The sequence below is a fragment of the Takifugu flavidus genome, chromosome 6, assembly GCF_003711565.1.
Source record: "Takifugu flavidus isolate HTHZ2018 chromosome 6, ASM371156v2, whole genome shotgun sequence".
NCBI classification, from domain to species: Eukaryota; Metazoa; Chordata; class Actinopteri; order Tetraodontiformes; family Tetraodontidae; genus Takifugu; species Takifugu flavidus.
Genome location: NC_079525.1, coordinates 4,782,635 through 4,795,724, shown reverse-complemented (window position 1 = coordinate 4,795,724; position 13,090 = coordinate 4,782,635). Strand labels below are relative to the sequence as shown.

The 13,090-nt window shown below is 48.0% G+C and overlaps 3 protein-coding genes across 22 annotated transcripts in view; 1 reads left to right on the top strand and 2 right to left on the bottom strand.

Moving 5' to 3' along the window:
- The first annotated feature begins 1,268 nt into the window (after nt 1–1,268).
- Nucleotides 1,269–3,312, top strand: npy2r (neuropeptide Y receptor Y2). The gene is made up of 2 exons (XM_057035137.1): nt 1,269–1,515; nt 1,956–3,312. Exon 2 carries the CDS (start codon nt 1,975–1,977, stop codon nt 3,064–3,066), a length of 1,092 nt encoding a protein of 363 aa, XP_056891117.1. The 5' UTR covers nt 1,269–1,515; nt 1,956–1,974; the 3' UTR covers nt 3,067–3,312.
- Nucleotides 3,313–5,742: 2,430 nt separating this feature from the next.
- On the bottom strand, nt 5,743–10,071 carry LOC130527050 (PDZ and LIM domain protein 3-like). The gene is made up of 7 exons (XM_057035138.1): nt 9,862–10,071; nt 7,429–7,580; nt 7,039–7,123; nt 6,782–6,969; nt 6,504–6,631; nt 6,282–6,393; nt 5,743–6,186 (listed from the first exon to the last, which is right to left on the bottom strand). Exons 1-7 carry the CDS (start codon nt 9,952–9,954, stop codon nt 5,997–5,999), a joined length of 948 nt encoding a protein of 315 aa, XP_056891118.1. The 5' UTR covers nt 9,955–10,071; the 3' UTR covers nt 5,743–5,996.
- An 835-nt stretch (nt 10,072–10,906) lies between these two features.
- The window catches only part of sorbs2a (sorbin and SH3 domain containing 2a), a 35,470-nt gene continuing 33,286 nt past the window's right edge, over nt 10,907–13,090 (bottom strand). For all 20 annotated transcript variants that reach the window (XM_057035116.1, XM_057035118.1, XM_057035128.1 and 17 more), the window contains 2 exons: nt 12,953–13,059; nt 10,907–12,679 (listed from right to left, as the gene is read on the bottom strand). In XM_057035116.1, coding sequence (XP_056891096.1) covers nt 12,618–12,679; nt 12,953–13,059 — 169 coding nt within the window. In that variant the 3' untranslated portion in view covers nt 10,907–12,617. The remainder of the gene's footprint in view (nt 12,680–12,952; nt 13,060–13,090) is intronic.

The following is a 13,090-nucleotide window of genomic DNA, read 5'->3' as shown; positions in this document are numbered from 1 at the left end:
GTTGTTGTTTTTAATTACTGGTGCTAGCGTTAGCGGGTTGAAGTCCCAGATGATCAATGTTACCAAACGTGCTCGTGTGACTCAGATTCTTTCTATCTTAATCTTTAGCTGTAATTGAAGTTTCTTGCTATTTGTTTTTGGTGCTATCTGCTGAATGACAATAATCTTCCGCCGTTTTTGCTAACACAACCGCCCGGATCTGGCTCAGACAAAGCCACAATTTGCGCGGCCTTAAAGTGTCAAGGCCAGGGTGGGACATACATCTTGGACACCAATCCCAGTGGGACACCTGGGACCTGCCTCTGGGGTGAGAAGGTGAATGAAGCTGCTACCTGGGAACATATACACAAAGTCAGGAGGTCAGATCAGGGATCAGTTTGTTCCAGGAGTGACAAAGATGGAGGCAGGTGGGGGGAAAACCATTAGAAGAACAGCATTCAGAGGGAGGGGAGAACCCTGCGGGCTGATGTTAGATCAAGGTCACACTCACTGTCTATGACTTGATTTAAAAAGGGACTTAATGAGTTAAATTATGTATCGGAGGCTTATATAATTTAAAGGTTTTGTGCCTGCTGGATGAGCATTTAAGGAACGGCATCATGGCTGCAAACCGCTGAGGACGTTTTAAACCTTTTTTGTCCGTTTGGTTTTCTGGCAGTGACATTTCTTGTCCCTCTTCATCTGTCTCCCTGACTCAGCCTGACCCTGACTCACCACTGGCACCGCTCTCATCCTAACCAGGTTTCTTTGTGGAAATGGAAAAGCAAAACCCATTTTTTGCCTGACTCCTGTAGAGAAAGGAGAAATTTAATCTATTGAAAAAATGCAGTGAATGATGAAGAGGGAAAAAAACCCTTCTGAATCATTTCTGAATCTGCTTCAACGCAAATAATGCAGCAGCTTTTTAAAAGAGAGAGAGAGAGAGAGAGAGAGAGAGGGAGACCATAGGCATTCATCTTTAGGTTTCATCTAAAGATGATTTCATCATTAGGATTAATCTTTAGGTTAGTATTATCTCATACAATCAATAATGTCATTAAAATATGCTAATACACACCGAACGCGCCTCTGATACGTTCAAGGTCCGTTTTACTTCCCTTTAATGATTGGAGTGATCATTTTAGACCTCGCGCAGTGGAGCACAGATAAAAGTGTTCACACATTTTATTGACGCAGATGCGTTTACATGTTGCGAAGATGTGCCACAGCGGGGGGTGGGTGGAGGGGGGGTGGGGGGTGGAGAGCGTTCAGCCGGGAATAAAGAAAGACGCAACTCTTCGGCGTGACGGTGTTGCTGGGTTACTTTCTTTTCATTCCACAACGCACCTTTTCCATTCTGTTGTCTTTCCAACCTGTTTCCTCTAATGCGCTCTGGATGTCAAAGGCGCCCCGGCGCACCGCGCAAAGGAAGACGCACACTTAGCCGGGATTCGGCACATTCGGGGTACTGTGGGCACTGGGGGAGCAGGTAAAAGCAGAGGTCCCGAGTGGAATCAAGGCATCTGGTGGATTAAGGTGAGTGAAGCGCGTCACGATTTCAGGAACAAAACGCTCGTCAACGCCGCGCATGTTTAGAAAACTGATCTGAAGTCGGTTTCTTTGTCTTGTGGAGGGCAATCTGACATTACTGACCTGCAATGTGAAGTCTTTTTGAAACGAATCTGGCTTTTTTGTATCGTTAAAATATCATTTTGAGGAGAAGTTATTGATGCTTGCGTGTTCACGCACTGACACGCGCGCAGAGCGCGGCACATACCCTTTTTTTTCCTAAAGGTGCAACTTTAGCTCACTTTAATCTAAGAGAAATGAATTTTGGGTTGTGTTTATGATCCGTTGTAAAAATCGGATTCATCTCCACATTCTCTCATCTTTCACATGTTCCTGCTTTTTAACTGTCCGACCCAATTCACACAGAACATCTTGGTAATGCTGACGCTGATATCCTCACTGAACAGCTTATGGGGGCTGACGACCATGGACGACGCACGTCAGCAGAACCAGACTCGAGGTGACGATTCCCAATCCGAAGTGAATCCCTTCAACTGCTGCGGTGCTGCGAATCCGACCAACGACAGCAACGTTCTGGAGCTGGACGACAGCACGAAGCTGGTGGGAGTCCAGGTCATCCTCATCCTGGCGTACAGCACCATCATTCTGTTCGGGGTCACGGGGAACTCGCTGGTCATCTACGTCATCTACAGGTTCAAGAACCTTCGAACGGTCACCAACTTCTTCATCGTGAACTTGGCCGTGGCCGACCTGCTGGTCAACATGCTGTGTTTGCCCTTCACTCTCATCTACACGCTGTACGGCGAGTGGAAGTTCGGCCAGGTGTTGTGCTTCATGCTGCCCTGCGCTCAAGGCATGGCGGTGTACGTGTCCACCATCACCATGAACGTGATCGCCTTGGACCGCTACAGGAGCATCGTCAACCACATGGAGACGAAGATGTCCAAGGACATGTGCACGGTGGTCATCGTCTTCACCTGGGCCGTCAGCGCTCTGCTGGCGAGCCCGCTGGCCATCTTCAGGGAGTATTGGACCTTTGACCTTTTGCCCGGGGAGTCCATTCAGGTGTGCACCGAGAAGTGGCCAGAAAGTAGCGTGAACGCCAGCATCTACAGCATATCGGCGCTCCTCGTTCAGTACGGTTTGCCTCTGGCGGTCATCTCTGTCGCCTACGCCCGCATCTGGAGTAAGCTGAAGAAGACCCGCGGAGGTCGGAATGACCGCCACCAGCGCAGGAGGAAGACCACCAAGATGTTGCTGATGATGGTGGTGGTCTTCGCCGTCTGCTGGCTGCCCTTTCACGCCTTCCAGCTGGCCGTCGACATCGACAGCACCGTGTTGTCCATGAAGGACTTCAAGCTGCTTTTCACCGTGTTCCACATCGTCGCCATGTGCTCGACCTTCGCCAACCCCATCCTGTACGGGTGGATGAACAACAACTACAGGATGGCCTTTTTGTCCGTGTTCGAGTGTTACCAGCCCAGGACGTTGAGGTCCAGAGAGCCCCAGAAATACGAAGAAAGAGTTTGTACGGACTGTAAATCCACCAATGTGTAAAGGTTGTAAAGTTTGCAGCTACTGTTTTAAACCGCTGTTTTTATTAGCTTAGAATATTAAAGATATTTACTGTCAAAAATGTAATATATACATGTGCTTGTATAGGTGTATCGTTCCCGTAATTACTGCTGTGTTCTTGTCCACTTACATTTAGAATGTGATGTAAATAATGACACGGGTCCCCCTCCAGGTGCTAGCATGTTGAGCTTCCGTGTCCTACAGTAAAGAACTTGATTACACACTTAACCGTGTTAATATTACTATAATTTATCACCTTTGCAGCTCTGTAGTGTTTAAATCAGGGGTGCCCAGACCCACTCCTCAAGCGCTGTTATACAGCCGGGTTTTCTTTCCCACCAGGCAGAAAACATTTTCACCAAGGAAACAGCTTTTCTCGGTATTTCCTTGGATGCCATTTGAAAGCTTAGTCCATCCGGGAGGACAGAAATCCTGGCTGGATTGCTGCCTCTGATGACTGCGTCTGGACACCCCAATTTTAAATAGCTAATTACGGAATCTCTGAATTCCTCATTTGTAAATATGTCTACAACAACAAACCTCTGGAGTGGAGACAGCTGTGAATGCAACTGTGGTGCATTGAATGTTCCTCAGCTGCCATAGAAGGTTCTTCAGTGCTCTATTAGCATGTGAGGACGGATCCTTGGCCGATGTTCTCACAAGGCCTCTGCATCCACAAAGAAGACTCAATTTCTCTCCTATTTTCAGCTGTGTCATGTGACCGGTTGAGCTTCCACACAACCAGCTGCTCCTTGGATCTAAAGTGTGTTTTTTTACAGCTGCGTTTCAGGGTAGAAAAGGACCTTGAGAGATGCAGAACACACCATTGTCACCATCAAGCCTCGCAGACCGTAAGATGTGACCCGCGCTTACGAGCAGCCGCCAGTTCGGTGTGAAAAGCTGCCAACACGATAAATGTGTTAGCAGTGAAATCATAAACAAAGAACAACTGAACCGTCTCCTCAGCCAGGATGAGGTTTTGATTCTGAAATCAGGTTCGACTGCGTCAGGATCTGCTGGATCTCACATTTGTCGGGGCGGCCGCGGTGAAGCGGCGAGGACAGGCGGCAGCAGCGTGGCGTTGCCGCGCGATGATTCAGCGTGTTTGTCCGTAGCTCCACTGACTCGGTATAAATCGGCCGTTTGACCTTTGTCCCTCATGAAGCCGCCCATCGATCGCTGCTCCCTGAAGACTTTGATCTCTTCATATCAGACCGGGCTCTCTGGGTAGAGCAACTATCTGCATCAACGACGCTTTCAAATTAAAGCGCATTACAGCGACTAATAACTGTGGTGAATTTTCAAAATAAAATAAGAATCTAAAAATAGCTTTTATTTCTGATTGTAAAGTTTTTGAGCAATAAACAAGTTGATGTTGATATATATGTTGTAATGAATGCTGAAATCACCCTCGTTACATTTTTTTTAATTATAGGACATCGACATTGGGCCTCCACTGCGGCTGTTTGCTTTTGCAGCGATTGTACCGGAGCTTCCTGTTGACCAGGCACCGATCTGCTCCGGCTGTACGTGAGGAGCAGCCGGACCAGATTGTTAGGGCTCCAACTCCATTTTTAGAAACATGTTCAGGGTGTGTTGAAAACAAAATCATTGATTGTTTCTTGAACTGCCTGATGCCATCAACAGAGCCTCAGGAGGACCAGACCCGCTGATTAAATACATAGCTTTGAAACCAGCCAAACCCCTCCTAACTTCCCGTCTCTTCTGTAGGACCCCTCAGGCAGCAGATGGATGCTCGTTGAGCTACTCTCAGCTAATTACCTGGGGCCAGTGTGAGCCCCCTACAGGTGATACACCGCACCTGCACATCTGAATGTAAGAATGGAATAAAAGTCTATTCATGATGGAAATAGCTGATGATAAAAGGAGAACTTGCCGTTTCAATTCTTGGTGTCATTCAGTTGGTCGATGGCGCCTTTGAAGAAGAACTCGGGGAAAGAAATCCCATCGGAGTTTTTCCCGACCATTTTCTCAACCTGTTGAAAAGTGCTCTTCTGTGCTCGTCACACGCTGTGCACGTGCGTCGTCTGCATTTGTAGCGATGTGTCAAAATAGCGGTTTTAGGACAGAATAAGTATGAAATGCTTGAGAGAATATAGAATTGGGATTTAGTATATATTTTAATTATAACCAAACCTGACATAAAGACTTTATTTTAAGGCTTTGTGTCAGATTTGGTTATAAATAAATAATAAAGCGTCTGGAATTCACTTTAAAGCTACTTGTAGAATCTCTCCTACCTACAGCATAATCGCTCAAGGTCGTTGAGCACTTCAGATTGTGCACGGCAACAAAAGATCCTTGAATCCCCAAAAGGGCTTCTCCTTGGAAATTCAAACCCATTATCTCTTTGGTAAGTGGTCTTAATCAAGACTTCCTCTCTATGTGAAGATGCTCTGAGCAGTGGTGTGAAAACAAAGAGGTTTTCTTGTCCCGCCAATATGGAAATCAATACGAATCATGTGTAGTAACACGCAGAAATGGAACCTTCTTCTCTGTGAACCACAGTGTGTTTCCATTAGCCACCAAGCGCAGCTTGTGGGTAATCCACCCCAATAATTGCTGGGATGGTTGGAGCGTCATGCTAACATGCTAGTCCATTCTGTTGGGTATTTTAACGAGGCTTCAGCCTTTGGCTGGGAGATGGCGACAGATGCCTGGCAACAGTGTTTATTATAGAAGCATCATTGAAATTGTGAGACAGACACAACTCATGTGGCGAAACATCTCTGCTGCTGGCCTTTAAATAAAGAGACGTTTTAATCGGGGGGGTCAGGCTACGCATCCTCATACCAGCAAGTACAGGAACCAAGCACACAAGGACGTGTAGACCCCGATCTATCACAGGCTTTGGGTTGGAGTGTTTGCATTTGTGGCCAGGAGGGGGCGATCTAGGCAGAAGGAAAGGTGGTGACGAGGTCGTGCCCCTCGGGGGGTCTCATCCTGGCCCGGGCGTGAGCCTCGCAGTAGAGCTGCCCCTCCACAAAGAAGTAACCCTGCTGTTTGAGGTTGACGTCACAGCAGGAGCACACGAAGCAGCCGGGGTGGCGGAATTTGTCCCTGGCTTTCACCACCGTCCCACTGGAACACGGGGGACAAGAAAGAAACCAGAAAGACACTAAAAATCCCTTTTTTCTGTTAACAAGAACTGCTAAAACGGTTTTGTGTTTACTCACACAATTCCGTTCCCACATTTGTCGCAGATGGGCAGTTTCTGCAGGTTTCCTGTGGGCGGAGCTTGTTTGATCGTGGGGGCTTTTACGGTCCTGGTCCCAATAGGACGAGTGCCTGTCCACAAAGAGAGCGAGAGAAAGGGACAGAAGGAGGGACAGTGAGGGTTGGAACAGCTCCGTAAGCAGTGTGAGACCATTAAAGTGTGAAAGAGAGACAGATCTCACCATCACTGTCTATAAAGTCCTGCAGGGCTTTGAAGGAGCCGGACTGGCGGGGGGCATGGGGCTCCTCCTCGTCTTTCTGTAGCATCCGGTACACGTCAGAATCCTCAATACTGGTCAAAGTCCTGGAGCTGGGTCGAGACACCAAAAATTCACCAAATGGCTAAAGTTTTATGCTAACCTTTTACATGAAATCTGACCTATGACCTTTCCAAAAAAAAACAAACACTTCCTGGATTCTCAGAGAACCTGCTGCGTTTAAACCGAAACCCAAGCATCACCTCTCGGGCCTGTTGGTGACCAGGCCTCGGATCTGACCCTCCATGGCGTCCTGGATGTTGTCAGAGGAGTAGAGGCCTATGGGCGTGTTGTAGGTCGCGCTGACCACCTGGCGCTTGTCATCGATGTTGGCGGCGGCGACGAAGGGCTGGGCCTTGCGGTTGTGAGCGGCGCCGATGGGTTTGTATTCCTGCCGGCAAGTCATAAAAGTCAGCCCAGCCTAAAACCTTTGGCGGAGGCGAGCGCGCGTGGGACGAACCTGACGTTCGGCTTCCAGGTTGATCTTAAACGGGTGAGCCCTGCCTTGGTCCACAACATGTGGAGTCCACAGCCTGGATTCGTTCCTAGAAATTAAAGAGAGCATCTGATGAACCCGAACTTCACGCAGATACTCCATCGTTCGTCCATCATGCCGGGGTCACGGCGGAGGCAGGGAAACCCAGAGCCAGGACCCCTGAGCGGAGCTAAACCTTCCTTCCAACAGTAGGAAAGCTTAAGGAGGACCAGAATGGGGATAGTGGACAACGATAGCCTATAGCAGCATAGCTAAAATGAAAGCTAAAGTGACCACCCCGCTCTACGCATTAGCGTAGCTACAATAACAACAGGATCTACGTGTTTTTATGCTTTAGCTCCATGTGAGTCTGACCTTTCAATGGTGAGAGACAGCCTATGGGTGGACTCTTTGATCTTGTTCTGGGCGTCGCAGTGTAGCATGTCTTTGGTGGGGACTCCCTCGATGGCCAGGATGACATCACCGGCACACAGATTGGCCATGGACGCCTTACTCCCAGGAGTGACCTGGCGGGCAGAAACCGCTGATTATGGTGATTCCTTCCCTCGATCGCCTCAATAATGCTGCTGACTACCAGGACGAGAGCGAGTGAAGGGAAAATGGCTGGGCCCACGAGAGGTCCGGGTCTGTTCTCCATCACTGGCACCTCGCAGACATAAAATCAGCTGCAAGGCCGGATCGCCGCCCTCACATGTGGTAAATTTGCCCGGAAACACCCGGCGGCCAGCTGGGACACGTTCTCCCGTCCGGGAAACGATTCACAAGATTTATTCAAAGTCCTCAAATACCCGAAGAGGCCGCTTTGAACGCCAACGCCGCGCGACCCCTGACCTATGAGCGGCCTCCCTATTGCCTTACTGGACACAGGAAACTGAGTTACACTGGGATGGTGCACTGAACCCCGGGATTAGGTCATCCGTCCATAAATAACGGGACGAGGACGCCGAGGCACGGCTCATGCAGCCAAAGTGGGAACAGTAAATTTACAGTGGAGCGTTTGTCGGGCCGCTCCAGTTTTTACTGCTCTCATGTTTGTGGCCTGGATCTGAGCAGCAGATTTACTGTCGAACCGTTATTATCATTGATCTCTGGGCCAGATCGATTGATGGGGGGGGAGATTATCCTGGATCCATCCCCGAATTCAGGATTTATCACGGGGTTGGTTTGGTTTATTTGTTTTTTTGTCAGCAATATCTCGTCCAACCATCCCTGTTGAGAGGTGATTCATCGTGATTGATCTGGGCTGATCAGAAGAGGCCTTTTGGGATTGATCCCGAGCCCCTGATGGATCAACCTTCACTCCTGATCCCACGGCAAAGAGGTGGGTCCCTTTAAGGCTCCTGGACGCTTTTTAAAACAAGACAATCACGTGCGTTTACTTTCCCCTGACCAGGATCCGACGGGACGTAAAGAGGAGGATGTTTCTGACCAAAAATGGCAGTGAAGAGAGAGAGAGAGAGAGACAGAGAGACACAGAGAGAGAGAGAGAGAGAGAGAGAGAGAGAGAGAGAGAGACAGAGAGACACAGAGAGAGAGAGAGAGAGAGAGAGAGAGAGAGAGAGAGAGAGAGAGAGAGAGAGAGAGAGACATCAGTCCTGCGCCTTCACAACAACAATTCCATTAATTCTTCTGTTGACAGAAACCTGGACAGCCAGATTCTGAAGTCTTTTGTCCTTTTTGTCCCGCTTAGTTCTTCTGAATCTCTCTCTCTCTCTCTCTCTCTCTCTCTCTCCTGCTCCTCTCCTCCCTGGTTCTCTCTCATCGCTCTTCTCATGTGGAACTCCGAGTGTCCGCTAACACAACAGGTGGGAGCGAGTCGGCGGTTTGGAGATTTGAATTTTAGTAGTTCCTGAGGTCTTTTTATAGTCCCTGGATTACTGGATCCCCTCGCATCCAAAATCTGACTGCTGATGTAACCTCTGGTCTGAAACAGATATTCGGTGTAAAACTATACGGTGTCGTGTTTATCGTTAAAAGGCCTGATTTGTAACAGCGATGTCCTCACTTGTTTATCTGTTTCAGCGCTTTTACGTTTATTTTGTTTGGAGTTTTTACCTCAGCCAAGTTGGTCTTAGCTTAGCGTAGCAACAGAGCGTTTCTCTGGTGGAGAACAGTCCACCGGTCCTGACCAGTCCAGTGGCAACGGGATCAGCTAATTGCAGCTCCAAATTCAATTTAACACGTGCGCTCTGTTTGACACCAGGCACCAGGACTGAGACCAGCCAAATCCAGCACTTTGATGAGCACTAGCGCAAGCTAGCTAATCTAAAACGAGCGGAGCGAGCTGATGTTATGTAATTCATGTGTTTGGTTCGACTGTGTACAAACAGGAAATAACAGATTATTGCCCTCAATTTCAAAGACAAATCTGAGATCAGACATTCCAAACAGCCTTCTGCCGTGACGCCCGACCTTTGACCCACAGCTGTGCAGACAGGCTGATGCCGCTCATCATCTCCGCTTTAATGCGAGCGTGGACGGACCTTTGTTACCCACCAGGGTTTGACCCTGGGTTTCTTCCCCCTCCCTACCCCCCGTGCTCGGAATTCTCGCGTCCGAAATCCAGCCGGTGATGTAAGCTGCTATTTGTATCTAAGCCTCTTGCATTTGCTGCGGCACAGGTGCAAACTCCACGCACGCCGCTCACACCCCTTCTAGAATAAACCCTGTAAAACAAGCAGGACTCCCGGATCACAGTTGTGCACGACTCGTGCCAGATGCCGGTCGGGACCGTTGAAGGACCAGAAAAGCAGAAATGAAGCCCACCTTTTTTCATATTTCACTCACCCTGGAGATGGTCAGGGCCTGGTTGAAGTCTTTGCCACCTATCATGCGGAAGCCCCAGGGGGCCGGACCGTCCAGCACCACGTTGACTGGCATGACCCTTTAACGTCTCCGGGACGGGCAGTGAGCGGCACCGAGGGGGAAGTTAAAGAGCCCAGAACTATGGGAGGGATGGAGACTTTAGAAGCGTGGGGGCGGGGGCAGGGGACGGGACTGGACTGACACCAACCCCCCCAGGAGTGACGTTATTGGTCAGGACAAACCCACACTCTGGAATGGAACTATTTGCTCAGCTCCTGCAGTTTCGGCTACTTTAAATATTTCCCCCCATCACACTGAGTGCTCCTATTAATCCCCCTCAGTTCTGAGATGGAGGACTTAAGACTTCTGGATTCACTCCCAGAAAAGTCACCTGTTCTGACTGCGTTCCAGTCAGAAGCAGATGTTGTCCCTGCGTCTGCAGAAGCGGGACGTCGTTGAGCCCCACCCGCTCAGCCTCCTGTCCTGTCCTGTCCTGTCCCCGTTTTGGCCGATCCTGCTCTCGCTCTGCCTGACGGCTCCTGCTGCTCCTCTCCTTATTTGGTCTGATGGTGCAGCTCTGCTCCCGGGCTCCAGACGTCCCCCGAGAACATTTCAGCCACTATTGATCTGGACAGGACCCAGGAGTCGCACCCAGAACTCGATGCAGCCAGACAAATTTATTTTCTGTGGCCCAGAGACCAGAGAGTTGGTAGTTTGACCCCTGTAACCCTGCTCATCAAAGTGCTCATGAGCAACGTCACCGTGGCTGGGTGTCATCTCCCTATTCCCCAGGCATCTACTTCTTCTTCCTGTGTCATTACCATGGTGATACCATCAGTGTAAGTTTCTAAACTGTCTAATATTGTAAAATGTCCATTATTTTTCGCTCGAAACCGCCACAAGTCTTTACTGCACATTACTGCCCCCACCCGTCGACAGCGCGGTATTACACCACGAACAGTTTTTCTTTTTTCCAAAGTCACATTTTCAACATTGTGGTGGACAAATAAAAATAAAAAAGGGAATATTTGATCTACCAGTTGGATTTTTATTAATAACACAGCCGCATAAAACCATCCAACAGCTGCTATGACACTGTAGAAATATTTAGGTCCAAGAGAATTGATTTTAGCACGAATGTTTACATTTTTCTATTGCATGTGTAAATATGGCAGCAGTCAAATTCACGTTTCCAATCCAAATCTGACTGATGTTGCATCAAAGCTCATTTGTGGTCATGTTTTGTGCAGATCCTCCACAAAATCTTTAATGTATTAATGGTGTTTTTGCATCATATACATGGCTATTAAACACGAACCCTTAGTTGGATGTAAGGCAGCGGTCACCAACTCTACTCACTACAGCAGGTTTAAATACTTGACTGGCTCTTAAAAACAGAGAACACGTGGAGGCTACAGAACCCCAACTGAAGAGTTCAGCACCAGCGATGGAGGTGAAGAAAGGAGGCGAGGAAACGTGATAATGGGTGACAAAAGAAAACAGATTTATCGATCGAGTGGACGTTGGCTGTTTATACAAAAAGAAAAAAGGCTTACAAAAACACTTCAAAGTGTTCACACACAAACACAGACGGCGGGTGAAGAGGTGGGGTGTGATATGTGAATGATAAAATACACATTAAGGTGCTGTCACGACACAAAATTCAGAAAAATAAAATGTAGCTACATGAAGCCTACAGGGTTAGATGCTTAAAATGATCAGAAAACATTCTGTGTTTGACTTAAATAATTCAAACGCTGTCGCTCAGCATCTCCACAGCATTTAGAATAAAAATAATCCTGCAAAATCTGCAGTGGAAAGATGCTCAAATGTGTTTCCCTTCTGAAACCGTCTCACATCCGCTAATAAATATAACAGCCGAGAGGCTGAAAGCATTAGTTGCATAAACTTTCATAGACAGGATTTATGGCCAATCAGAAGCTCCGCAGCTGGATTAAAAGTCTAATGTAACAAGTGAAGAGAGTACTGTGATAAAACATGGCATTAAAGTGCATCGATGCTGACGTGTGACTGTGAGCGCAGACGCCAGTGTCAGACGTATGTGTGTCAGGATCAACATCAGCGAATCTTAACCTCAATAAACAATGAATGTGTTTCGACGTGCACGTGGTTTCTTGGCTTCAGCGAGTGCCCTGCACCAGGCTTGTCTGTACTGGGTGTAACCGGTTAATGTTTCTGTGTCATTGTTTGGGATCCCTCCTGGATTTGGTGCTGTCTGCTAACATTAGCATTAGATCTTTCTAATGGACAGTCTATACTGACACAATCCTGTGCACCTGGTTCTCTGTAGCCAATAGGACTTCTCTGAGGCCATTTAGCATTGTGATGTAATAAATGATGTAAAAAATAAACATGAGATGGCGCTGAAAGAAAAGCATCGCTGTGGTGCTGTTCACAACCATGAAGGTTTACAAAGTTCTTTCCATATTCTTCTATCTAAAAGGTTAAAAGCTCACTGACTGGAGCACAAGGTTTGGGTTCTTAATGATACAAATATTTAAAAAAAAAAACACTATCTCTTTTCTGATTTTTTCTGACTAAAATGGCTAGTTCGAGCTAATTGTTCAGTCTGTGTGAAGCCACACATACACAAAATACATTGTTGTGCAACACTTCCGGGGCCAAGTTAGGAGGTGGCGTCCTGTGGGTGGGGAGCTGAGAGGAGCCAAGAACACATCCCAGAACAGGGTGGGGCCTGTGAGAGTCCGGAATCTTCACTATAGCTGCTTAACGTAGTTTCCTGGGAAAGTTCCGAACAACTTGCTTCTTCGCGAGGTCCCTGTAAAACAAAGAAAGAAGACATTAGCAGATTATTCCAGGAAAAATCATGACCATCAAACTCAAACAGAAAGGTTTTTACAGAGCAAATGTTTCAGAAAAAAATGATGTGACACAACAAGCTAATTCTTTAATTGAAACGAGTCTTCCACATGTTGTGAACAACGGCGCCCTCTAGCGGCCATGCCCCGATTTACACCTCACACCAACCAGGTTGTTTGCAGTAACGAGGGTCAGGGTGGACCTCAGGACGTCAGCCTCCACACAAACTTACCAACAAACCAGCCATCGTCGCATTTCTCCATCACATCCACGATGTCGCCCTCCTTCAGCTCCAGCTCATCCTCGTTGCGTGGCAGGTAGTTGTACACGGCCTGAAACCTGCGGAGAAACACCGATGCTGCAGGCCTCA